This window comes from Phoenix dactylifera, chromosome 5 (genome assembly GCF_051530095.1).
Source record: "Phoenix dactylifera cultivar Ajwa chromosome 5, Ajwa_hap1_PhDact_Kaust_v1.1, whole genome shotgun sequence".
Classification (NCBI taxonomy): Eukaryota; Viridiplantae; Streptophyta; class Magnoliopsida; order Arecales; family Arecaceae; genus Phoenix; species Phoenix dactylifera.
In genome coordinates, this window is record NC_143194.1 from 25,057,779 (window position 1) to 25,084,983 (window position 27,205).

At 39.6% G+C, this 27,205-nt stretch overlaps 1 protein-coding gene across 1 annotated transcript; it reads left to right on the forward strand.

Moving 5' to 3' along the window:
* Positions 1 to 14,900: 14,900 nt before the first annotated feature.
* LOC103714000 (uncharacterized) lies at positions 14,901 to 24,865 on the forward strand. The gene is made up of 13 exons (XM_008801093.6): positions 14,901 to 15,514; positions 15,605 to 15,702; positions 15,791 to 15,877; positions 16,031 to 16,193; positions 16,273 to 16,794; positions 17,233 to 17,375; positions 17,474 to 17,677; positions 17,764 to 17,854; positions 17,940 to 18,108; positions 20,685 to 20,795; positions 20,880 to 20,976; positions 23,837 to 23,942; positions 24,529 to 24,865. The coding sequence occupies exons 1-12, from the start codon at positions 15,326 to 15,328 to the stop codon at positions 23,907 to 23,909; spliced, it is 1,947 nt and encodes a 648-aa protein (XP_008799315.4). The 5' UTR covers positions 14,901 to 15,325; the 3' UTR covers positions 23,910 to 23,942; positions 24,529 to 24,865.
* The last annotated feature ends 2,340 nt before the right edge of the window (positions 24,866 to 27,205 follow it).

The window sequence follows — 27,205 nt, forward strand, 5'->3', positions numbered from 1 at the left end:
ACATGTCGACAGTACGTTCCTGGGGAACAAGATGATTTGGGGTCAGAAATTGTGGTATTTTGCAGCCCACGTGGACCATAGTGTCATCCACTTGCAGAGAAGGTTAGCCCGTGTGTTGGGCTGCCAATTTCTCTCCTTGGCTGACGATGCCGCACCTGGTTTCTGCCAACTCGTGCAAAACCATGGGTTTGAACACCCAAAGGCGACGTTGATCTTTGTCTCTAACGCCCGTAGGCTGTTTTTTTTTTTTTTTTTTTTGATAATATAGATACATCATATAACTGTAGTACAAATACACCCATACAAGCCAGAAAATATAATAAGATGAAAAAGAAAAAAAAAAAAGGAGCTCAAATCTATCTCCCAAACAACTACTAAAATGCTGAACAATGAAGAAAGCAACCTATACTGGAGGTTCTAGGAGTGGGAGAACAGGGGGGCCTGATGTCTTATTTGGGGGTACCTTTATGTGGCCGACGTCTGAGGATTAGGGACTGTGTGTCCCTTGTGACTAGAGTCAGACGCAGGCTGGAGGGCTGGCAGTCTCATTCATTGTCTATGATGGGGAGGATCGTACTGGTGCGTTCTGTACTTTCATCTGTTCCTATTTATCTTCTATCCCACGTCGATATTCCGGTGTCAGTCTTGAGGTCCCTTGAGCAGTTGTTCAGGGAGTTTATCTGGGGGAGGAGGAGCGGCAGAGGCGGGATCCACTTGGTGGCCTGGGAGAGTGTTTGCCAGCCGACCAGTGCCGGGGGGCTGGGAGTGCAGTCTTTGATGACGAGACGGGAGGTGTTAGCGGCGAGGCATGCAGCCAGATTTGTGCTTGAGCCAGAGAGTATGTGGTCCTCATTGATGAGGGCCAAATATGGTGTCTTGGTGCCTGGGGGGCGGATGGAGCGTCACCACTCTCCGATATGGCGAGTGATGTGTGCCAGGGCTATGGTGGTGCTTCCGGAGATCAGATGGGTGATTGGTGACGGGCACTCGATAGATGTGCTGGAGGATAGCTGGGTGACTGATTGGCCGATATGTCGTATGCCGACCATGGTGGACTCTGCGAGACTAGCTGGGTGCAGGGTCAGGGATCTGCTGGATTCTGAGGGGAGTCATTGGAGGGTGGGGTTGATCAGGGAGGTGTTTGGTGAGTAGTTGGCGGAGTTGATTTTGGCCTTGCCAATTCCCTCTGGAGGGGTGTCGGATAGGCTGCTTTGGACTCCGACGGGGCGGTCGCGGGTGAGGGCCAGGGATCTTTGTGCGTTGTTCTGCAGGACGCCAGCGCGACAGATCGTGGGAGGGTGGATATGGAGATTACGGATTCACCCACGGGTGGCACTTTTCATCTGGAAGGTGGCTTGGGGATGTCTCCCGACGAGGAGTTTGCTTGCTCGGCGTGGTATGGGGGTATCTCAGTTTTGTGAGACGTGTGGTGATATCGTAGAGACCATTGAGCATGTTCTCCTACTGTGCCCTAGAGCTCGACAGATATGGCAGTGTTCTTCGGTTCCCTTGATTGATGCGGTAGTCTCGACGCAGGATCTGCTGCGGATGCTGAGAGATTCCATGTGTAGGCCCAGGTTGGCAGGAGAGGGGATTATGAGGGCGTACCTGTCTTATCACATTTGGTTGGATAGGAACGTAGGCATATTTGAGGGGAGGCGGGGGCTTCCGAGGATGGTGGTGGACAGAGCGGCACGACATGCGAGGGAGGTTATGGTGACTGCCACTGAGTTTTCTTCTGGGATGGCCAGGGACACCTGGGGTTCTCCTTACGCTGTTTCAGCGCCCCTTTTTGTTACTGTCTCTTGGGTACCCCCACCCCTTGGCTATCTCAAAGTAAACTTCGATGGCAGTAGGTCACTAGACGGTTTGACTGGAGGGGTCGGCTTTGTGATTAGGGATCACAGTGGTAGATTGGTGGTTGCTGGTGGGCGTCGGACACCTGGGATTACAGTTGTTGGTGCGGAGCTACGGGCTGCTTGGGAGGGATTATCCTATGCCAGGCAGGTCCTTGGCGCCGAGCGAGTGTTCCTCGAGGGAGACTCTGCGGTGGTGATCGATTGGATCCGGGGGATGGACAGGTACGGCGACGGTCACCCCCTCATTCGGGAGACTCGGAGGATGGCTCAGATGATGGTCGGTTTCCAGATTGGTCATGTATTTAGAGAGGCGAACAGGGCCGCAGACTGGGTCGCCTCTTTTGTGGCCCGGCATTTCGGGGATGTTTTGTGGACGTCTACTGTAGACGCTCCTTCTTCTCTGTTGTCTTTTATTTCTACGGACATGGCAGGCTGTACTCATGTTAGATCTATATGAATGAGTAGCCGTTTTTTACCAAAAAAAAAAAGAAAAAAAGAAAGCAACCTAGTCAACCACCATATTCGTGTCTTCTGATACGCATAGTCAACTTGAAAGGCGGCCCAACCAATTACTTTTCTCTTGTCATTTGTTCTTTCTGCATTTAGCCAACCATCGCCTGAGTCTTCCTCAAACTGGATGCCGTCCGCTCTCAAAATATCTCTTACATAGATGATACTCTTTTATGTAGCCTTCGGCTCTACTTCAGCAATCAAGGCATCATAGATACGCCTATTTTCAGCTGCCCCCAATTTAAAACTAGAATTTTTGGCCACAAATCCCACCCTGACTCTGTATGGGCCGTGGGGAATACTCTCAATAAAGTTAAACTCTAGAAAGTTCGAAGATGAGGATCTTCGGGCAGTAGGCTGGCTTTTAGGTCGGCAAAGATACGGACTTATCCAAACTTGATCGCCATGCCAAAAGTAAGTCGGGTGTCTTGCCTAACCTGTCAGAAGTTGGCAGCTAACTAGGCCTTTCGCCACGGGAACTTAAATAATAAATTAAAGAAAAGAGGTGTCGCCTAGCGTTCCGTCTTTTTGATCGGGTTCGATGGATCTATGGATGTGGCGTACGTGAATCGATGTCGATGGGTCGCAAGTGGATTAGATTGACCCGCTTTCAATCTAGAAACACACTCCAATCTGCGTTATAGTTATTTAAATTAGGTTATATTTTGAATATGAATAGAATAGGAATAATATGGTACCAGATCCGAACCCAAACCAATCGCAAAGCACAATACCTCTTGAATTTGAGAAACTAATTTGTTTTTAATATCAATTTTTATTATGTGCGGCTGATCATAATAGTTTATTTGTGCTTGTTAATTAAATCTTATGCAGAATACGTTCTTTATTTAGTCTGTATGCTGTTTAATTATTATTTTCTTACATATCATATTCATCTAATTAAGTAATTCGTTTATTCAGATTTAATTAGGTTCATATTTGGATTTATTTTCGCCCAATTTCATATGAGAAGTTTTGTTGAATCAATAAGGTGGATGATGCCCGGATTCATCTTTTGACAAAACTCGAGTATAAACTGAATTTGGGGTCTGCAAATCGGCAATCCAAATCCAACCGATCGAAAGTTCTAATATGAACTCGGTTTGATCATCCGGATGTCGCCATCTAGAAGAACTCAAATGATGGATAAACCTTCCTCGCGTAACTTTGGCCTAGTCGGTCATATAATTATCCCAGATAAGCCTGTAGGGTTTAGAATGTTTCTTCCAGGAACTGAATCAGCTAAGAAAACCCAGATATATAAATTATGTCAAAGTTAATGGATAAAAGGCTGACTTCTTAAAATGCACCTTAACATTTGGTGCAAGAGCTGCTTTTTAGATATCAAAAGTTATCGCTGGTCCTCACCCTACTTTAAGCACCTATTAATAGGTAATAGCGTTCAAGTAGCGACCGATGGGCAGGAAAAAGGCGTCAGCGGGGATGACGGTGGACTCGTCATAACCTGCTGCGCCTGTCGTTTTCTTGTATGCATGCTCTTAACCACGTACATTGACCTGGGCCGGGCCGGCCGGCCTTCGTACGCTCAACCCAACCCACAGTGTAGACGGACTGATTCCAGCATCAACTACGCTCTGCTAAGCTTGGGTTCCAAATACAATGTGTCATTTCGTATGATATACTCCTAAGTACGTAGGTCGAAAAAAATACACTAAACAAAATTAAGAATAATGTAATTATTGTGCTCGAGCTGTTAAAACTAAAATTCATAGTTTCTGATGATGGGACTAGAATAATTATTGTGGCCAAGCAGTTTTCCTGGGGCCACTCAAAGCGCAAGTCACGCATCTGATGGCTTATGTCGGCCAAGTGTGGACCAGACCAAGCCTGTTCATGTTTTACGTCTCTGAATACTGCTATTTGTTAGATCTTGACAAGTTTGATGCATGTCAGGTTGTGATTAAGGATAATTTTATTCCGTTAGGGGTACAAAATTTTTTTGATAAGATTAAAAAAGAGATGAGACATCTAGCTCTCTCTAACCCAAGGTGTGGGGAGGGGATTGTAAAGGTTTCCATGCGTGTTTATATTTGTAGCATATGAGTCTTTGTGATCACATCATCCATTTAAAATAATAAAAAAAAAATCACTTCAGAAGGAGCTTCTTTTTTAAAACAAAAATTTGATGATCCAATGTTTTAACTACAACTTTGAAATCTTCTCTGCCTTCAGATTTGGATCGATGTAATTCGATCTCTGCATGCTACCAACTTGGAGCTTAATTAAACTAGGTGACAAGAAATGTTTCACCATCACAGTTCCTTGTTGCTGGTCAGGTGTGGTGATTGCTCGAGTTCATGAAGATGTTAAACACACATTAGACGTAGATCTTTCTTCTATAGCTTTTGTAACAACCTATGACCTCGCTTAAAATAGCTAGCCGAAAGGTATTATTTGGATTCCTTGATCCTGTATAAGTACCCAAGATCTACCCATCGAATAACCGATGTGAGATTAAACACACACCCGCACGAGTCCTCACATACTCCCTCCGTTCAAGCCCTGATGTCCTCATCAGGCTAAGGGTTCAAATCCATTCAAATCTAATCACAAACACCACGATCGGCCCATGGTCAGCCCCTATGGATTCGTGCTGCAGCGTTTCTTAGTCCACATAGGCTATGAGTCGGGTCCGCTCTGATACTATTTAAGTAACAACTCAGGACCTCACCCAAAATGGCTAGCCGGAAAGTATTATTTGGGTTCCTTGATCTTGTATAAGTACCCAAGATCTATCCAGCAAATAACCGACGTGGGACTAAACACACGTCCGCACGGATCCTCACATACTCCCCTCGTTCAAGTTCTGACATTCTCGTCAGGCTAAAGGTTTAAATCTATTCAAATCTAATCACAAACACCACGATTAGCCCGTGATCAGCCGTAATGGATCCGTGCTGCAATGTCCCCTAGTCCACATTGGTTATGGGTCAGGTCCGCTTTGATACCATTTATAACAACTCATGACCTCACCCAAAATGACTAGTCGGAAGATATTATTTGGGTTCCTTGATCCTGTATAAGCATCCAAGATCTATCCATCGAATAACCGATGTGGGACTAAATACACGTCCGCACACAGTTTTAAAAGTCATGGGTTATAATTGATATGCTTAGTAGTTACCCTAGCAGGCAACTCTCACGGAATTGGAAGAGTCCATCTCAATGCGCAAAAGCCCAAAGGCTTCTTTGGTAAAATAAGGATGATGGCTTTCGGCGAGCGCTGTTGCCTCTAACATTCGTCAAACATGAATGTCGGTATCCCATAGAAATGGTCATGCAAGTGTTCGACCGTTTGTTCACAGATGTACTGTAAATCCCGAAGGAACAGCTGCTGACTGTGGTTTGGCCGAACTTTTAGCTCTACCGTGGGGCCGTTTGTGATACGGAGTTTGAAATTTTCCAGGGAACATCATGATAATTTTGATAATTCGATAGCCTCATGTGATGACTTTCCAATCCATCTCGTACCGTTCTCACCTAACTGCGTGCGAGGCTATAGTCCATGGAAATAGATGATCTAAAAGCCGGAACTGACTCCTGGAGGAATATTCCCTACTCCATATGGGGATGGCTATATAATCTCATATAATGAAAATCATTCCTTATTTTTGTGGACCAACCATGCAACTGAATTTGGAAAATATAACGAACCATGCAATCTTATTTCTTGATTTTATCAACTATATACATATTTATAGAAATTTTCTTTATATGGATTCTATCATTATTTTTGATGCTGAGATATTGATCTCTTTGATGAAAGGATATTGATTTCATATCAAGTGTATACAAGTATACTATCGTAGCTAATAAAAATCAAACTTTTTAGCTACAATTTTTTTTTTATTAACAGTAAGATATTAAAGAAATTGAGTGTCCAGTGGGTCGGACTACTTCTGAAATAAAGAATGGAGAAGCGACAGTATCACAATTTTTGAAGCATTGTAGGTGGGTCTTTTCCAGCAAGGACTTGGCCGACAAGCCTACCATGCCTAGGACGGGAAGAAACCGTAGACACCAGACCAAATCCGTGTGAACGGACGTACATTTGGATGCAGCAGAAGTTCCGCCTTGGCCTGCTGCAAGTTGGTGCAAGAAGAGAGGCTCCCCTAGTTCAAAAAATGTGGGCGGTGATCGAGAAGGAGACAAACTAATTGCAGACGCGGTAATCAAAGAAATACATCTCTATATTATTTTGGCTGTAGGCATGTTCGTATTTCGATTGTATGTTATAATTCGGAACGTGAAATTTGAAGATAGGCTGAACCGTGCTTTGCTCGATCTTGCTTAGATATATGGTAGTCAAATCTAGCTACTAATTAATTTCCCGTGCATGCCAAATTATTGCATGCAATTTGTTCAACATAGGCCAGATTTATTTTGGCCAACTTGTTGAAAACCTAGGCGCCCGATCTACCTAGTCTAGATTTTTAACCTAGGAGCAATCCGGTCCACGACCTACTTAGGTGAGATTTGATGTAGCCAAGAAGAAGACTTACGCAGACTGACTAGGCTAAAACACCAAGGGACTCGGTAATTTTTTTGACTCTATTATTATTCATAGTTTTTTTAAATAAAATAACAAGAGCGGTGCAGTTGAATGTATAAAGATTCAACATGTTGATGGCCAAGTATGTTATATGTTAATATGCATCCGTGGGTCCCAAGTTTTGTTGCATATAGATCGACCTGCTTTTCATTTTTAACCAATTTGAAAATATTCCAATCCAAGTCGTATTTATGAGAAATTGACTTAGATTGAACGATACTTTCAATTCCAAATATGACTTTGATAAAGATCATTAAATATCTGATTAAGACTCAAACCAACCCAAAACTAGTACGTTATAATTTTCCTAACCTTCTTGCATTTGAGAAACTGACTTTTTTTTTGAACAGAATTCATTGAACCATTAACCTTTATTTCTACTTTGCTGCAGGGCTATAGTTGATTTGTGCTATTTAATCGAAGTTTATGAAGTCCGGCCTTTTCTTTATGGAAAAAAAAATGTCAGGGCAAGCCTCCAGTGGATATTAAGTTAGGTTGATGGAGATAAGACGGTAACACCAAATAAATTCCAGGCCATTCCCCGCATCAAAACAGAGTTCTCTCCACAACATTAAGAGAAATCCCCATCTACCATGGGAGGTTGGGAAAAAAACAAACTACCTCCCAATATTACATTCCCCCAAAACTGAGAGAGACCAGCAGAAGCAAAACCAAGTTCAGATCACAGAGGAAAACCACACGTTCAATATTTCTCTATAAATCCAACACCCAAACTTGTGAGTCAAGCCAAGAAACCACGTAAACCCTAGCATTGACGCTAGGGAGTAGGGACAAATCATAGATCCATAAATTAGACACCAAAGATGAATCAAGTATGTAAATCCACATGAGTCCGCAAAAATTCATAAAATCTCGCTAAAGAATAAGTTACCGAAGAGAGTAGTGATCGTAATCAAGTCAGCATTCCTTCTCTCGCCACATTTAATTGATTTTGCTTGCAGTGGATTAAAGTCGCTAAAGCTAGATTTTTTTGGTACAAATTGGTCAAAAGTGGGACAATGGATTTCAGGCCAAAAGCGACTTCGATCGCTCATATTTATGGGAAAAAAGTTTGTTTTAAAAAAGCGACTGTGATCTACTTCTGACTTCGATTGTTTAAATTTATGGGCCACAAAGTTGGGGGCGGATGGAGGTTCATTTTGAAAAGCGACTTTGATCTGCTTTTGACTTCGATTACTTGTATTCATGGACCAAACAGTAGGGGGCGATGGAAGTTTGTTTTAAAAAAGCGACTTTGATCTACTTCTGCCCAATAACTCGTTTAGTCCCCAGAAAAAAGGAGGGAGAAAAGTGAGGTTAATGAAAAAATAGGAAAATAAAAATAAAAAGGGTTTAACATTCATAAAAGAGGTTTAATGATCGGTAAGAGAGAAAAATAAAAATGAAAGAAGAGTTTGTATCCTCTTTAATTCGAAGTTATATTGCAAATATTGACCCATGTATTGCAAGAATGATTCATGCATTGCAGATTGGCATGCCTCACTCTGACGTGGGCATGTTTTATAATTTGATGTATTAATTCTTAATAAAAGCTACTCACAAAAAGTTCATAGAAATTAAAGGGAGGGTACTGAAGGTAGGGTTACTAGGCCAAACTATAGGGCATGTTGTCATTAACATACTTGATATGCGGAAGTTCGTATTTTGAAATATCGACAAGAGCGAGCACCTTGAGTCTTCTAATACAATCCTCTAGATCCTAATGAGCACAACTTTGACAGCAAACTCAGTAAACTAGTAAATAGAACTATCAGAAAGTCATAGATAATCTTGGTAAATTGACAATTTGGTTCCAAGCGTTGTGTTGAAAACAACTTGGACCCTCACTATGCATAAGTGGCAATCGGACACTTGAAGATTGGATTGGACGAAGGGCAAATCCTAATCTAGCCGACCCTTTATACCTCCTAACCGTGACCCAAGTACCCAATCCAAACCCATTTTAAGCTAAAATTCGAGTTGGATCAAGTTAGTCAAGTCAGGTCGGATTAGATCTTGTGAACCGGGTTAAATGGGCTGAAAAAGAAACTTTAGATATGAAAAATGTTTGGAATATTTTTTGTTGGATTGGTAGTTGTTGGACTAAGGTTTCAATCATTAATTGATTTCATTAACATGCTTAGACATAATTTAATAAAACTAGAGAGAGAGAGAGAGTCATATAAAATATGCAAATAATCTATGTAAAACATAAATATAGATTTAATATACATTTTATTCAATAATTTATATATAGTGTTGGGTTGAGCTGAGTCAATTAAGTGTTAGGTTAAAGGTCAATTCTAACCTAGCTCGACTTAGGATTAAATTGGGATTTTTGAGCTCAAGTCCAGCTCAAATTTATAAGATCTCAACCTAATTCTAACCGATGAATGGGATGGGTAGATAGGCTCAGGATGACACCAACCCAAATTGCATGCTTATTCGTCAGAACCAAACCTATGGTTGTCTTTTGAATGCCGAGCTATGGCTACAGCTTATGCGAGCTTAGAGCACGTTGCAGATGGATCCGACAAGACTTAATTGTTTGATAAGTGAATAAATTGATGTTGCCTATTGACAGTTATAGAATAAGTATGACAATGGGCGTCTAAATTTTATATAGCCATAAAATTGACAGTTGGAGTTACGCTATGGGAGAGAGTCTTCCATAGTTTTTAGACGTGCACGATGGGGGCTCTCTCTCTCTCTCTCTCTCTCTCTCACACACACACACACACACACACATAATATATATATATATATATATATATATATATATATATATATATATATATATATATATATATATATATATATATATATATTCTTTCTGTCTTAACTTATGGAAGATATGCATCCTTTTCCACAAACCATAGCATGTCGGACCTTAAAATACATCGAAATATTTCCGAATTCTAGCATTTGAAGCACCAAATTCAAAGGATTTCACTTCCACGCGGACATGCAGTTTTTGTTTGCATGCATTTTGTCTACCAATTAATTTTATGTTTTTTTTTAATAAGCTTTGTATTTAAATGGGTCAATGGATGCAGTCGCATTCTTTGGTCCGAACAGGGATAAATCTACGTTCCCTTCTTTACATTTTGATCACAAATTCGCGGTATACTGTAACGCCCATTGTGTCCTCGACTTGCTTTTAAGTCTAACAATTAGCCAAGAAATTCTTGGGCAATTAAGTGCAGCCCACCTGTGCTGCCAATTTGATCCCTTGCTTGGAGAGTTGGAGGTGCCGCACCCGGTCTCGGCCAACTTATGAGAAACCATGAGTATGGGCTAGTTTTCGAGAAGATCGAAGAGTGGATCAATCCAAACTTGATTTCATCATCAAACCTTGGCTCTGAAGTTGGCTTAATCTGGTCATAATGGCTCATTACCAAAGCTTTTCCGACCGTGGAGTCTTGGAAGCTTGGCTGAACGAGCTAGGGTTTCTTTTCTCCAAGGAGAAGGAGAAGGAGAAGAGAGCTGGCTTTTTTTTCAAAGGATTTACAGGTATTATGCTGATTTTTCTTTTTTTATGTACGTCAGAAGGAGGTTGGCCTAATCCTTAGGCGACTTAGACGGTCGCCTAAGATCCCAGCTCAAAGAAGGCCCAAAGCAGAAAAGGCCTTAAAGACAAGATGGAAAAGAAAAATACCCCCCTGTGAGTTCATCTTAGGCCGGCCCACTGCAGGAAAGGCCTCAAAGACAAAACAGCCTTAGCCCTCCAAATACATTGGACCGCTCCTGTCAGAAGTTAGATAATTTTGGCATAGCTAGTAAAAAACTTTCCTTGTAAGCTTTTGTTGAGTTGGTTTCGGAACTTGAATATATATTTGCCTAAAATTAAAGGTGGTTTATAACATAAAACAAAAGGGAATGTAGTGGCATTTACATTCCTAACATGTGCATGTAATGATTAATTTGTTTAGAGTATGGACATGGATAGCATGGAAAGGTGCCTATGGTTTGATAGGCTCTCACAACTTACGAAGGCCACTCGCTGCTTGCAGGCATAGTTTCTATTATGATTCGATGTCTATCTATTTAAGCTTTTTTTTTTTTTGACTCCATCCTCAAAAGCTATTCTTCCACCAACACCTGCGCCTAGGATACGACCAATGCTAGTGCCTGAGCCGTAAAAACGACCAAGAAGATGGGTCGCAAATGTATATGGGAGAAAGCATGCAATTGGTCGGTCGTCTTTGGAGGGACTTGGCCGACAAGCCCATATATCTGGACTATTTAGCAAAGATAGCTATAAGAAACGGATACGACGTTTCCATGGCATATCATAAGAAACAAAGATCAATTCCCGATGCGACAAACGTTTTTTGACTCGATTTTTCGACGTTGAAGACAGGAAATGGACTCGTGCAACCTGTGAATGCTCGACTTGAAATAAGAATTCTAATCTTTATACGAAATACTAGTAGGTAATCATCTGCGAAAAACAGCTCAGTTATTGGAAGCATACTGGGATATGGATGGTCTCGTAAAGAAATATGGATTTGGGCCCATCTCTTTTTTGGTAGGATTGGGCCCATCTCTTTTTGGTAAAATTTGGGCCCATGTTTGAATTGAGGACGTGCGTTCTCATGACTAACTGGCTGGGCTTGTCAATTGTCATTCGCCTCTTGTGGGAGTCTTGGGCCTAGGCAATCTTGCTAAATTTGGTCACGTTGAGCCCTTCAAGGTCATGAATTATTACTGACCCAAAGGCTCGATGCTAGTCTAGAATAGGTGAGCCTAAAAACTTAGCTCATTGTTTGTTTCTCTTTTTTTTTCAAAAGAAAAATAATAATGTTTTGATTCTTTGGAGGCTAATAAGCACTATATCTTTTTATAATACATATTTGTATTTAATCCATATATTTTAACTAAATATAGGTTAATATGAATAGAGATGATCGAAGCATCTTTTTTGCTTGATTTTGCATCCACATATAAAAAATTTAGGAATACTTACATGCATACACACACACACACACACGCTAAGATAAAGAAAAAAGTAAAAATTGAGGTTTTCAGAAATATCTTTGCATCCAATATATTTTCTTTTTTTTTCCTCCTCAGAAAAAAAAACTAAATGATAAAATCTCAACAAATCAATTTACTTGACAAGGTAGTTGTATTTTAATAAATCACTTAAACCATAATCGAAAGAGAAGATACTAAATCCTAGTACACCCTAAAAGAAATCTATACTTATTTAATTACTATACTTAACCATTCTTTCGTGTATTTCTTTTTTCTATCGGACTCGATCAAATGTCAAGATAACCGACTTTGACATTTTTTTTTGAGACAGCGACGACTCACACTGATCGAGTATGAGTACAACCAATAAGATCAGTAAAGAGAAGTTGATGGAGAGAAAAAGGAACAGATTAGTGATTCTCCCAAAGGATCTTTCGGGAATGATGTGTAACATAAGAGGCGACCTAGTTAGCAGCATTGTTTGCCTTCCAATAAACATGAGTGGCCCGGAATGAGCCAAACCCTTTCAAGAGCCTGCGTATATTTCGAAGTAATGGGTGCTGGTCGATATTATTATGTCGGCCTTGCATCCACTCAATCACTGTAGTTAAGTCTCCTTCAAGGTAAATGATGTCCGCACCTAAATATAGCTTTGCATGGGTGATGCCCTCCTATGCAGCTCCCAACTCTGCTCCGATGATAGTCACATCGAAAATGTGCCGACCTCCGGTTGCAACGAGTCTGGAGTCCTGATCTCTAATCACAAAGCCACACTTTTCCTCTGCCTCTACCCTTAGAAATGCTGCCATCAAAGTTTACCTTAAGAAGTGGGGCTCCTAGGAGATAAAGGCAATTCTGGTCGTTGTAAAAGCTGAGTGGGAGTCCCAAATATCCTTAGCCAACATAGGTAAAACCACCGTAGTAGTATTGGTGATCTTAGTAGCATAAAGTAATACTCTGTCCACCACTGTCCTCGGGTGCACCCTTTTGTTCTCGAAGATTCTAACATTTCTATTCAGCCATATATGATAGGCTACATAGGTACATCTGATACCCCACTCCACAGTGTTGAACCTCCTTAAGGACTCCTTTAGATGGCCTAAGAAGTTCTCAATCGAGGCCGTAACCTGCAACGTACTGGGTGAAGCCATAGCACATCCCCAAATCTGAGTCGCTCGTGGGCATCTATAAAAAACATGACTGATAGACTCTTCCACATCAGGGCATCCCTCGCAAACTAAAGTGATTGTCACTCTCCTTCTAGCTAGCATGCTCTAGAAGGCAAGCATCCCCGTGCCACCTTCTAAATGAATAAGGCAACATAAGGGTGGATATGCATCCTCCACATCCAACCTCCATCAATCCGTTGAGCCGTCCCTCCCCCCTCCTTTGACAAGGTAATATATGTCTCGAGAAATTACCTTCGATCTCCCATTCGCTCTCCATACCCTCCATCCACGGTCTTTCTTGTATGTATCGGTAGTGCCAAGGCCCTCTCAACCAGCTTCTCTCTGAAGGCACACAAACAACCCCTAAGATGATCGAATCATAGACTTTGCATCTGACCAGGCATCTCGGGTCGATCATGGTAAGCCACAAGCCAAGTGGATGCTCTATTAGCCATTTATCCTCCAAAACATCAATAGCTCGTCTGTCCCTAATTGCCCATCTGATCGAACAGAGCACCATCGGGGCATGTGCATAAATCTCCTTCCAAATAAAAGAGCTGCGACACCTGGTGCGGAAGTCAGACCCAACGGTCGAATCCCCATACTTGGCCCTCATCAAGGTGCACCAAAGAATCTTAGGTTCCATGAGATACCTGGTCGCATGCCTGGTCGCCAGAATCTCTCGGCTCACAGTCAAGGAGTGAATGCCCAGTCCGCCGCTACTACTCGACTGACAGATCACATCCCATGCTAATAGGTAAATGCTGCTCCTTCCCTCTCATCTGTCTCAGATAAAACTCTTCAACAATTCCTCCAGAGTCCTCGGTGGTGCTAGAGGCACGATGGTGTTGGATAGCGGAAAAACCCGGATCGAATTGAGTAATGACTGAACAAGAGTGACTCTACCCATCATAGATAGAGCACTCGCCTACCACCCCTCTAGCCTGTGTCTAATGCTCTGTGTCTAATGCACTGCTCGATGGTTGAGCATTCCTTTTTGAGAAGGCAATATCCAGTGATGGGAACCCCAAGATATCTCATGGTGCCTCCTGCTCACCCATTTCCGAAATCTCCATGATGGTGGCTTTCAATTGTGGCTCGATCCTCGGGCTGAAGTAAATAGTTGACTTGGTCAGATGAACTTGTTGCCCGAAAGCCCCATAGTACTCCTCTAAAATTCTCCAAATTGCATGTACTGATTGTTTCGTCGCTCGGACCAGAAGCATACAATCATTGGCAAACAACAGATGCGAGATCTGGATAGAATCCGCCATCGGCATATAGGCCTCCACAACCTGAATCTCAGAAGCATAAGGAAATGCTCTGAACAGTGCGTTCGCACAGATAATGAAGAGAAGAGGTGAGAGCGGACAACTCTGCTGCAGACCAATGAAGGACTCCAAAAACTGTGTGGGCATACTATTCACTAGAATGACAAAGGAAGGAGCCTGAATGCATTCCAAAATCTACATGACCTAGAACCGATAAAATCCAAAGCTTTCCACGGAGTGAGTTAAAAAACTTAAGCTCATTCTATCGTATTTTAATAAATCAATTAAACCATAATCGAAAGAGAAGATACTAAATGCCAGTACACCCTAAAAGAAATATATACTCATTTAATTACCATACTTAACCATCCTTTCATGTATTTCAATTTTGTATCGGACTCAACCTAATGTTAAGGTAACCGTCTTTGACAATCTTTGAAAGCGTTTTTTTTTTTTTTTTGGAGATTAGAGGAGGTTATCCCTCGTCGGTCGACCGATCCTGTACCACTCAATCTCTATTCTCTACCTCGACTAGATTGATCGCGAAATTGAGAATTTTGTTCTAGGAGGTGGATGACCTTCGAAATCAAACACCTGCTCCTTGTGACGAGCGGAAAAGTCGTATCATCCCAAGTCCCAACCAAGGTTTGGGGGTGAAAATGTGCTTATCCGACCACCACATTTACTTACCTGGTGCAGATGCAACCAAAACTTATATTGGCCTGAAATCGTACCGTCCCCAAATGTCCACCGACATGAGGAGGGAAGGCAAAGTTTCAACTTTTCAAAGAAACGCCCCCCTTGCCCTCCAAAATTTCGCTCCCCAAATCCCAGAGGCGCCATTCCCAAACTTTCCAAACTATAAACTCTTCTACCATCGCCCCTCGTCTTCTCTCCCTGTCGTCTCTTGAATCCCAGAATCTCTTCTCGTCCCCAATCCTTCTCCTTATCATCTCCGATCCCATGGCCGTTCCTTCAAGCTCCTCCGCCTACGGCGGCAACAACGAGGGGGCGAGCAGGAAGAGAGGAGCCTCGTCCCTTTCCACCAGCGCCGCCGCCGCCGCCGCCGCTCCGAAACGGACCAAGAATCCTGGTGTCCGGGTCGTTGGAGGGCGAATCTACGATTCCGAGCACGGGAAGACATGCCATCAGGTATTCTTGTGTCGATTTTTTACCGAAAGATCCGATCTCTTCCTTTCACATTACCAACGATGTTGGAAAATTTATTCTTTTTGTTTTCAGTGCCGACAAAAGACAAGGGACTTCGCGGCTGCCTGCAAGCAGATGAAGAAGGACAAGCTCTGCACCATTAAGTTCTGTCACAGCTGCCTCCGCAATAGGTTATTTGAACATTCCCTCCAGCAGTTCCTTGATTTTTCTCAACCTTTAGCTTAGGGTAACTGGCGGTGTTGGATTGAATTGGTTTAGATACGGGGAGGAGGCGGAAGAGGTGGCGAAGTCGGAGAATTGGAGCTGCCCCAAATGCCGCGGCATTTGCAACTGTAGCTGCTGCATGTAATTCCTCTACCCAGTCTGATAAAAAAATTTAATCTTGTAAACGTTTGCTTTTATAATGAACTGGGTTGAGGAGACCTTCCATTAAGTTCTTGCATTTAGGTTTTAGTTCTCATGGCTGCCCGGAACTGACTATGGATTTTGATTTTATAGGAAGAAGAGAGGTCAGCAACCAACTGGAATTCTCGTCCATGCTGCCAAGGCAACTGGGTTTTCCTCGGTTTCTGACTTGCTGCAGCAAAAAGGATCTGAAGTACTGAATGCAGCGAATGTTATTAAAAGTATGAGTTCAAGAAAAACCCCTGCTTCTAAAATGGTATGATTTGATCGCTATCTCGTCTTTCATTTTAAAGTTCGTGTTCTCTGTCTTCATCAATTGTTTTTTGTTTTGAAAGGGGTCCGTAGCTCTGAAAAGAGGTCGTGATAAGGAAAACTACCATGTTGAGCAGAAGGATACCTATGTTGGTGACAGTGAAGGGGAACTCTGTGTGAAAAAAGAAAAAAAGAACCGCTCAAAGAAACTAACGAGAGACATTGGTAGTGAGAATTCCACTAGATGCAGTGGAGCTGTTTTGAACCAAGAGAAGGAAAACTTACAAGGAAAAAAATTTATTGAAGGCTCAAATAGTGCCTCGGAGAAAGAGGTGTCGGTAGATGGTGATGAGAGACGGGCATGCAGCAATGGCGATGAGACAAAATTGCCAGTTAATGGAAATGCCAGTGAATCAAAAGCCGAGTCTCTTCCAAAAGTACTCAAGTTTAGAAAATATGGTATTAAAAAGCTTTGTAAGCAGACTGTTGAAGAGACCGTGCTGCCTGAAGGCAGTCCCTTAACAAAGGTCGGGGATGTTGAATTCCCTGCTGAAGATGTGGGAGATGCCTTGCAGTTTCTGGAATTCTGTAAAGCATTTTTAAAGGTAAAATGTTACGCTCCTAAATGAAGTTATGGTTTTTATGTATGGTGGTTATTTGCCACTACTCAGGTTTGAATTTGAGACATCTCACTTAGAGAGAAGGGTGGCTTGACCTACTAGCTTTTGGAAGGAAACTGCTGTTTTTCTTTTGACATGAATTGATAAATGATTGCTCTTTCTAGAAAAAAAAGGAAATCATATTTTGATTCTATGTGTTATTCCTGCAAAAAAATAATAAAAACTCCTTTTCTTGCTCCCTTTTTTCCCCAAATGCATCTGTTAACAATTTAGTCTGGTGTACTAGCTTAATTCTCAAGTTGGTTACTTCAAACTTATTGCAACTTAGGTACCATTCTCTCTAGTTGCCTTCCAGCCTAGATTGATAGCATGCCTTGGACTTGGATCTGTGTGATATGTCCTTTTAATTGTGCCAATATTTAGGTGCTTGATATAAAGAAAGGTCAAGCTAAAGCTATTCTTCGGGAACTAGCAAGAGGACGTGTTGGGCGCCATGCAGCAAATTCGTTGATTGTTCAGTTTCATATCAAATTGTTATCTCTCATCCAAAAGAACAAGGGAGAGAAGTATGCCACTTTGCTATCATGTTTCTGTTTTTGAAATCTCATTTTGCTAATCTCGTTATTAGTTCTCATGTCAGAGATCCACTTGTTTATTTTTGTAGTTTTGGTAGGCCTCTGTCTTGCTCAACAAGAAGTGGAGAATCATGGCTGCATGCTCTTAAAACATGTATTACCGGGTCTCAATGTCCCTTCAAGAATTTTCCTTTGGATTGTCTTAACAATGGCCTGCTGGGATATGATAGTTTGGATCCATCAAAGAAGCTTAGAGTTTTGAATTTTCTTTGTGATGAGTCCCTTGGTACTGAGTAAGTGGTACCCTGTTTATCTTTGACAAACACTAGTTCATTACTTCAATTGCTTATATAGATTTTAACCAACTCACTTTGTTCAGAGAATTGAGGCGTTGTATTGACAAGGAAAATTTAAATTATATTGAAAGAAAGAAGGCAGCCAAAGAAAAAGTTCAAGCTGCTAAAAGAAAGGTTTCAAATTTAGATATGTGGCTTATGTATTTGTTGTTCAGTTGTTTCTTGTTGGGTTATTTGTTTAGAATGTAATTTTGTACAGGAAAAGGATCTCAAGAAGAAGCTGAAAGATGATGTGGCCAAAGCGATGCTTTCTTTGAAAGAAGCTCCTCTTTCAGTTTCTGAGCAGGGCAATCTTATTTCAACAATAAAGTCTGAGACGGAGAAAATTCATGCTGAGATTCTAGAATCAATGGAACTTTTACCCAAGAGTATGTCTGATACTGCATGCCATTCACTCTTTTGGACTGTTGAACTTTCTCACTGCTTCCCTTTATTTAAACTACGTATGCTTCATTCAATTTGCACCATTACATTACATAATGGCTTCAGTTAACTGGACAGTAAGCTATGCTTGTGAAACTATAAAAATTTTAGAAGACATTGTGCCCTTTCAGTGCAGAAACAAGGATAAAGTTGGTTGTGGGCACGAGGAAAACTCCTTTGATATTAATTTTTAATATTAATCATGACCACAACCAACATTATCCCTGTTTCTCCACTAAAAGGACAGAAGGATTTCTAAAATTTTTGCTGTGATGGAAAATCTGGGCTATAATACGACCATACTACCGAGAGGTACAACTTATGATAATATGAAGCTAACAATTATATTTAGCTTCCAAATCTATCTCAAACAAAATATAATAAATAAATATCTAATTTCATTATCTATTAAATAACAAAATAATTACCAATTCAAATCACTCAAATCCAAACATAAATATCAAACTTATAATTTGTAATTTAAAAAATTACTAAGCTACAAATTTATAACCGACTAAAGAATTAAAGTTTTGCTATAAAATCATCAAGGGTCATGTTTCGCAATTGAATTTTTTTTTTTGTTTCATATGCAAACTTTATATTCGCTGGCAGGGCCGTGTTTTGTATGGATGCTAGTTTTGGGTATTGATTTTTTCCAAGTTTAGGGGGTCATATATATCTATTTGAGAGCTTTTAGAATATTTATACTTTTTTCTTAAAATATGCACATAGGTAGATAGAACAATATTAAATGGTATGAACAGGTTCATATTTCATAAACAAGCTATTTTTATTAACAATATTTATGAAACTATTTTCCATAATAAAGTATAATTTTTATAATATATTTGCTGATTCATAATTTAAGAAAAATATGATATTTTTAATGGTAAATCATATGCATGGAAAATATTATAATTTGAAAAATAATAAGGAGTGAAGGATCTACTTACCTTTTACTTTAAATTGTCAAACGTCACTAGGCAAATTTGCTAAACCTAGTTAAAAACATTAAAAGCTAAAATAATTTTTATTTGATAACTTTAATAGAATTAAAAATAGTAAGAGAAGGCTTGATTCACATACAATGGTTTCGAGTGGGTTAGATCTAAATGATTTCTTTCATGAATTATAGGGTATGGACTTGATTAAGGCCAAGATCGTTTAACAAGATTCATCAAAAATAATTCGCTTAATGAATCATAAGGTATGGACTTAATCAAGGTCAAGATCGTTCAACAAGATTCATTGAAGGTGGTTTCAGGGATACTCATAGGGTCAGAGTGATCGGTCTGACTGGCTGCTTGAACATCAGAGCAGTTCAAGGTCTCTTTATTGGAGTCAACCTAAATCTATAAAATAGAAAGGTTGGGCCTTCACTAGGGTCTATAGGTCTTTTAGAGAGAGAGAGAAAGAAGAGAGAGAAGAAATAGGAGAGAAAGAGAGGGATGTGCTCTTTCTCTCTCTCTCTCTCTCCTTTTTTTCTTCTTTTTTGGCAAAATAGGAGAAGAAAGAGGGTAGACCAATGGCTTGATTTTAGAAAAGTACAACTAGGGTCTATTTATGAGTGGGATCCCCTAAAACTAAAAAGTTTTCTTAGTTCTTGGAGGTGACAAATTTTCTAAAAGGTAAAGACATAAATTTTAATTAAATAGTAAAAAATAGATTGCTAACTCCTAACGGCTTTCCGACTCATCTATACGAGGTTTGAGAGAGAGAGAGAGAGAGAGAGAGAGAGAGAGAGAGAGAGAGAGTAGCTCCTCAATTGGCATGCACAAGCTGAATTCTTTCATGTTCTCCATTCTTTGATCATCTGTTGCATGCAATCCATACCTAAATTTATCATGTTGAAGGACTGGGAGAGAGCCAACATGCACTTGAGGTAAATCTCTTATTCCAAAATATTGCTCGAACATGTCATGTGTGTAGAATGCATGAATTATTTTGGCATTGCAAAATGTTTTGCAGACAAAATATATCAGTTTTCATGAACAAAATCTTTCTTCATGTAAAGCTTTCACAGTTAGTGGCAAGCATTATGTTGGATGGCATTATCCTATCATTTATATTATGATGATTGTAGTTTTTTGATGAATCCTGAGTCAGTATGAACAATCAGTTCAAAGGTAAAATTTAGTGATCATAATATCAATAACTGAAGGTTGCAACTATGCTGACATCAGGGACTGGATTTCTGAGTTGATATAAGGTGTATTTTACACTGAGCTTAGCATATGCATTGTTTTCTCATAGTATCATTGTTCAAATTCCAATATTACAAACATTTTGTAAAATAGAATTTAACCTGCTAACCTAGAATATGTAATATGGAATGTAATATGCTGAAATCTTGAACTTTATTCTCAGTTGTCAAATGATACCATTTCTGTTATACTTCTACTCTAGTTCATTTTTCTTGTATGTTGTCTTTTCTCTCATCATCTGGGTGGAAAGTTACTTTTTCCTGGTTTTCAAAATTTATTAACTTTATTCTGTTTTTGTATTTCAAACATATTAAAAGAGCAACAAAGACAAGATGCCCTTCGGACTGAGCCCATGCTTTTGGAAAAAAGTGGGCATGCATATTGGAAATTGGAGGGTCATTGCAGGAATTCAAATATCATACTTCAAGGTCAATGTTCACTGAATTTCTTTCTCTTCTGATATTTTGAATTGGAAACCTTTGAATTTTAATGGTGCCTTTTTTTTCCTCCAGATGTTGGGCATTGGGACTCCCTTGCTCTTGAGGATAAGTGGTTTGCCTATGATGAAGATGAAGAGAATGCAGTTGAGAAACATATTTCCTCTTTATGGTACAAAATCTTACTCTTTGTTCATTCTACTTCCGCATGTTTTTGTTTCAGAGTTTGTGACTTCTTAAATTTATCATATGCCTAAATAATGTTTGGAAAAGATGACTTTTATGCATTTGTCTAGAGTTATTTGCATTAACTTGAACTTCAAAATATCAAAGTTATGATGTGTCACGCTCTGAATCCAGAGAATAATGAACGTCACATATCTGTATAGCAGACTATACAAATATGCAAGGCTACAGATCATATTAAAACAATAATAATTCTTAAAAATTTATTAAATCAAGAACTTATTCAAATAATTTTTACAATGGTTTCAAAGTGACATAAGTCAACATCTGCTAATTATTTCTTAATTCAAACAAAATATTCTAATGAGTTTAAATAGTCTGACTAGAACTCCAATAAATGAAAGTATCTTTAGAAGATCTAGCATATTTCTTTAAGTCTCGAGCAATCATGCATCTAGATCTAAAAAATAGAAAAATTTTAACTCCCTAAAGTGGAGTCTAAGCATGCCAAATAAATAAAAAAAATAAAAAGCAAGATATTGACTATGAAGTAAATCAATTCTTGAGGAATACATATATCTCTTTTTGAAGTATACTGTTGTTTTCATAAATAAATACCAGAAATTCAATATCAGGCTATGGCCACGTAACCCAGTGGCATGGGTCAGAATACATAAAGTGCCAAACACTACTATTTTTAACTATCAGTGGTATGTTGTCCAAATACTACTATTCTAATCACCGATGATATGGTGTTGAAACCAGTTTCTCAGATTATAAGTCGATAGGGCTAATGAATAATTTCTATTAGCGGAGCTAAATTATAGCCGTGCCGAGAATATATATATATATATAAAATAATTTTTTCATAATTTGCCCAGTCATATTTTTCAGATTTTATAACATAATATATAATATATTTTAACATATTTACTATCATAACATTAATATACCTAACCCGTTTAATTTAGTATAAAACATATATCATAATCAAATTTAATCAAACTAATTATTATTTTGTCAAAAAATTCAGAAAATATACTTTGAAGAATATTATCATTCTAGAAGTCAAACGAAGTCAAAAATTAAACATTACTTGAAAATAGCCTTATGCTCTCAAATTAGGTCAGTTAGGTGATAATGTCCGACTGCTCAGGTGGGTTCGAACAAGGAGAATTCAACTAGTCAAACAAAGATCAATAGTAGCCAAATTTCAAAAGATCTAGCTAGGGCTAAATAATGGGCTGGTTTATCATTTGGGTATTAGAGTGGTTTAGGGTCTCCAAACTAGGTTAACTTAGATTCGAGCAACAAGGAAAGTAAGATCTCTGAGTCTATCTAAAGAGAAAAAAAGAGAGGAAAGTAAGGCTTACACTAGAATCTTAGCTCGAGTTTAGTTAAGTGTTTGAAATCATCACAACATTTGGCCTATGGGCCAGGAAGAGAAATTAGCAACAAGATCTACAGAATCTATATATTTATAGGGATTAGTAATTAAATAAAAGAAATTAAGAATGAGAACTAAGAAGAGGAAGAAGAAGAAGACGAGAAGGAAGAACAGAAAAAGAAAGAAGAGAGGAGAGGAGAGGGAAGAAGGTTTGCTGGCGGCTAGGCCTTGGTGGCGGGGTCAATCTAATTAAGGCGCTGAGACCCTACTTAATGCGAATTTAATCACTTATTACACGGACTCAATCTCGCACACAAATAGACTTAATACAAACTAAGACTTAGCTAATTTCCTCATGCCCAAATAGTTGTGAATCATGGTTCCACGCCTCCATAGGGTTAAGGGAATGCTCCTGCATCACCGGCGAGAAGGGGAAAGCCAAGGACTTGGCTTGGAACAACTTGATTTGGCTAGGAGAAAAGAAATAGGGGGAAGGGGAGCTCACCAACAAGTGGCAGAGATAGAGGATCTCAACTGAGGATGGCTCGATCTTGTGGGCTAGCGGCGGCGGCGGCGCTCAAATAGGGAGGAGTCTCGGAACAAAGTACACAGAGAAAATGGAAAGGGAGAAGGGGCTTCAAGCGGTGGTGCTCAATTGGGGTGGCACGTCGGCCACTAGAGAAGAAGAAAGATGAAGGAGAGAAGAGGGCTCGACGGTGGTTCGATGCAAGGGATGAGCGAGATTTATTGGGGATAAGCTCGGGTTGTTGCACTGCCCGCAATCTTCATTATGGATGAGCTCGACCGAACGGCATGTGGAGCCTTATTGGCCATGATTTTGCATAATTTTCTCCAACGACAAGCGATCGGGCGGGGGATCGAGATCCACTCAACTAAAGAGACAAAGAAGAAGCGGAGAATTGCGATCACGATCCTCTGTTTCAATTTGCTCTCCTCACTGAAGTTGGTTGGGCTTGTCTACTTTATTTCAAAATGGCTCATTTTGGGTCGGATCTCACATGATATATCTCACCTATTCTATTTCCATTGAAATACCTTAGATTGAGTTTAGATTGTGTTTGAATTGAATGTATTAATTATCTGTAGATTTGCCCAATTGGCTAGAGTTATCAAAGAGGTCCATTGCAGATTATAGATGCATATGCCTTTCTTATATCAATAAAGTTATTGGACTTTATTCTAATCCATAGTCTTTAGGAAATTATTTACCTTAGTATTCAGATGATGTGTCCAATAACTTTATTCATACAAGAAAGAGTCCAATACCTTGGGAAATTATTTACTAAAGACAATGCGCTTCCTAGAAATTATTTATCTTTCTATTGTATATTTTGCTATATTAATGTTGTGCTGCTTTTTTGGACATTAAGTACGCATTTCTACCTTCTTTGCCTCACTTATTGCTTAATCATTAATGTGGACTGGTGACATTGTCTAGGAAGCTAAGACATAGGAGGAAATATTTAGAGAAAAAAGCATCTGCGGACAGTCAAGGGACAGAGTCTCTTTAACCAATTGACCATCTCCAAATTGCTGAGGCGAAGGTAATCGATACAACTGAATTCACCAAAATCACATCATATCAACAATGAAACTCTCGCAAAGACTTTATGGAGAACTAGTTCATCCTTGAATATATATATATACATATACATACACATATACATACACATATATATATACATATACATATACATATACATATACATACACATACACATATACACACACACACACACATATATTTATATACATGTGTGTACATATACATACGTATGTGTACCTACATATATGTGAGTGTATATGTATGTGTATATGTGTGTGTATATGTATATGTATATGTGTGTATATATGTATATCTATACGTATATCTATATTTATACGTATATATATGTATGTGTGTGTGTGTGTGTCTGTGTGTGTATATATATTCCATTTAATACTCCTGGCTGGCTTGCAAAGGTGGCACCAATATATCTGCATTTTCTGGATGTGATAGATGGATGGCAAACTTTGTGTGCCGAAGCCCATGGAAATGCTCTTGGAAGTTCTTTTATGAAACTATCCTTAAATGCTATGCTCTAATTGCCATGTAAACCAATGCTGTTATGCTTTATCTGGTTATTGCAGAACCAGAAGCTTCGCGACCGGTCGGGAGATGTGCTGCAATGTATTTTGATTTGTATAACCAGATACAAACTTGGATTCCTAAGGGCTCACCACCCTGCTTATTTTGATTCTTGGGTGGTGCTTTTGATGGGGAACCATTATTTGTATTGTATAACCAGACAAACATGGAGGGCTCATCATCCTGCATATTTTATCTTTTAAACCCATTCTTTTGATGGGGCAATTGTGCCACTTAAATGGTGTTTGTGATAGCTCAAATTTTGCCTATTATTCAGTTCTGTAAAGAACCAGCAGGATTCTTCCTGATGCAATTAGAATGTGTATTCTGTGAGGTATATGCTGTACCTTTGTCATTTGATAATCTAATGGAGATTTCATCGAGAACTAGTGACATTTAGAGTTGAGTTTTCGAAGTGCTTGTCCTATCTGCCCACTGAAAGAAAATTCTAACCATCGAGGTGGTAGTAGTTATTAGTTGGAACCGGGCTTTGTTTCCAACGGAGTGACTCAGTTCGAAACGTGCGGATGTCGATTAAATGTGGGGACCGGATGCTCTTCGCCTATGAGAAATCTTTTACCTGCATCGAACATTTTTTGGTGGAATTAATTCTCCTCCCCCCCCCCCCCCCCCCCCCCCTCTTTTTAACCACCAAAAGGAAAAAATATCCTGAGCCAGGTTGAAACAGCTGGAAAGAAATTTCTCATGTGGCGATGAAAAGTCGGACAAATAGGATTACAGAGGGGGCCCATGATGGGATCAGAATTCTTTTGTATTTTTTCGGATAACAAATATGAATTCTTTTTTGAGAATTAAGAATCATACTACTAAGAAGCATAGTAGTAAGCTTGCTGTTATGGAATTAGCTCTTGATAGATATAAGTAGAGTTTGTTTTAGGGCAATGTTCTTATTGTCGGTTTCTACATAAAAGAATTCCTTATTTACCTTGCGAAGAACAAAATAAGCCAACTATTATGGCATTGGAGCCCAAAAAAATGCTAAGAATGTACCTTCAAGTAATTTGTCATATTTCCTATCGCTTTGATCAAACAGTTGTGCAGACCCATGTGGGTGTCTGTTTAATTTTATATTGGCTAGGCTAGTCTAAATTGTTATACATACCATCTGCTGCATGGCTCATGTGGACTAGAGGATGCTGCATTACGAGCCTATTTGGATTGATCATGGGTTGATTACGGTATTTGAAATTAGATTATTATACTTGTGCTTAGATTAGAATGAGTATGAATTCTTAGCATGGCAAGGACATTAAGATTTAAACAAAGAAAGTATGTAAGAATTCGTGTAGATGTGCATTTAGCCTTGCATCAGCTATATATTAGAGATATCTTGGATAATTGTAATTTATACATAACCAAGAAACCTAAATAACATCACTTGGCCGGTCTTTTTACATGAGGTTCTAGATTGTTGTAACAATCCTTGCATCCCTCGAAGCTAAAATCCCTAGCATATTGCTCCTGTCCACAACCGATGTCATTCCTCACCGTTGCCTACTGGCCCCGAATAATTTGGGTCTAACAAGGCCTTGACGACGAGCCTCGTCGTCAGTTTGAACAGCAGCATCCCTCGGCTCTTTTATCTGCACAAGGTTGCATAGCACTTGTTTGTCATTGCTGACTGCACCAACGAAGTTTTGGTTAAGAGTACCCCAAGAGGCACTTCTCTACAGAGTGCAAGCCCATAGAGCCGGTCCGGTCGGCAGAGAAGAAGGGAGGCTGTCATTGACCAAATAGACCAAATGGCCGGGCACCAAAATTCCTAGCTATACCAAAACTCCTCTCCGTTTATTTCCATAAAAGAAAAAATTAGCATTTTAAGGTCCAATAAAGCTATTTATTCTTTGCTGAAGTGAGTAGAAGTAGAGACATGGGATCCATCAATTAGACACCTAACCCATCTATATTAAACATTTGTTTAAAATAAATATGCTTAGGTTATAAAAAGATCAACATGCTTCAACCTATTTATTAAATAGGCCGGGCCTTATTAGGGTTCATGAGTTTTGATTTGTTTAATCCATATATGATTTAAGAGGATTACCAGACTCGATGTGAACTACTTTGGTCACTACAAGTATTTAAGGTGATCATCAAACTCAATGTGTATCATTTTGGCCACTACGAGTATCCAAGAAGATTACTAAACTCGATGTGAAATATTTTGGTTACAATGAGTACTTAGATTCTTTGTGGATCACTTTAGCCACTACGAATATTCAGAAGGATCATCAGACTCGATGTGGACCACTTGACCACTACAGATATTCAGGAGGATTACCAGACTCGATATGGATCACTTTGGCTACTACAAGTATCTAAGGAGATTATTAAACTCGATATAAAATATTTTGGCCACTACAAGTATTCAGAATAATCACTAGACTTGTTGTAGATAACTTTGGCCACTACGAATATCAAGAAGGATCATCGAATCGATGTAAATTATTTTGGCTATTAGGATCACCAAACTCGATGTAGAACACTTTGACCTTTATGTGCAGGGCTAGATAGGATTCAGGAGCGAGATCTGCCATATTTAGAAGTTGAGTCGCAGGCCAAACTTTCGAAGACTATAACTTGGTCATACGATGCTCGATTGAGAAGGTTTTTTTTTTTTTAAAAAAAAATTGGGTATTTCTTCGAGATATATAGTTT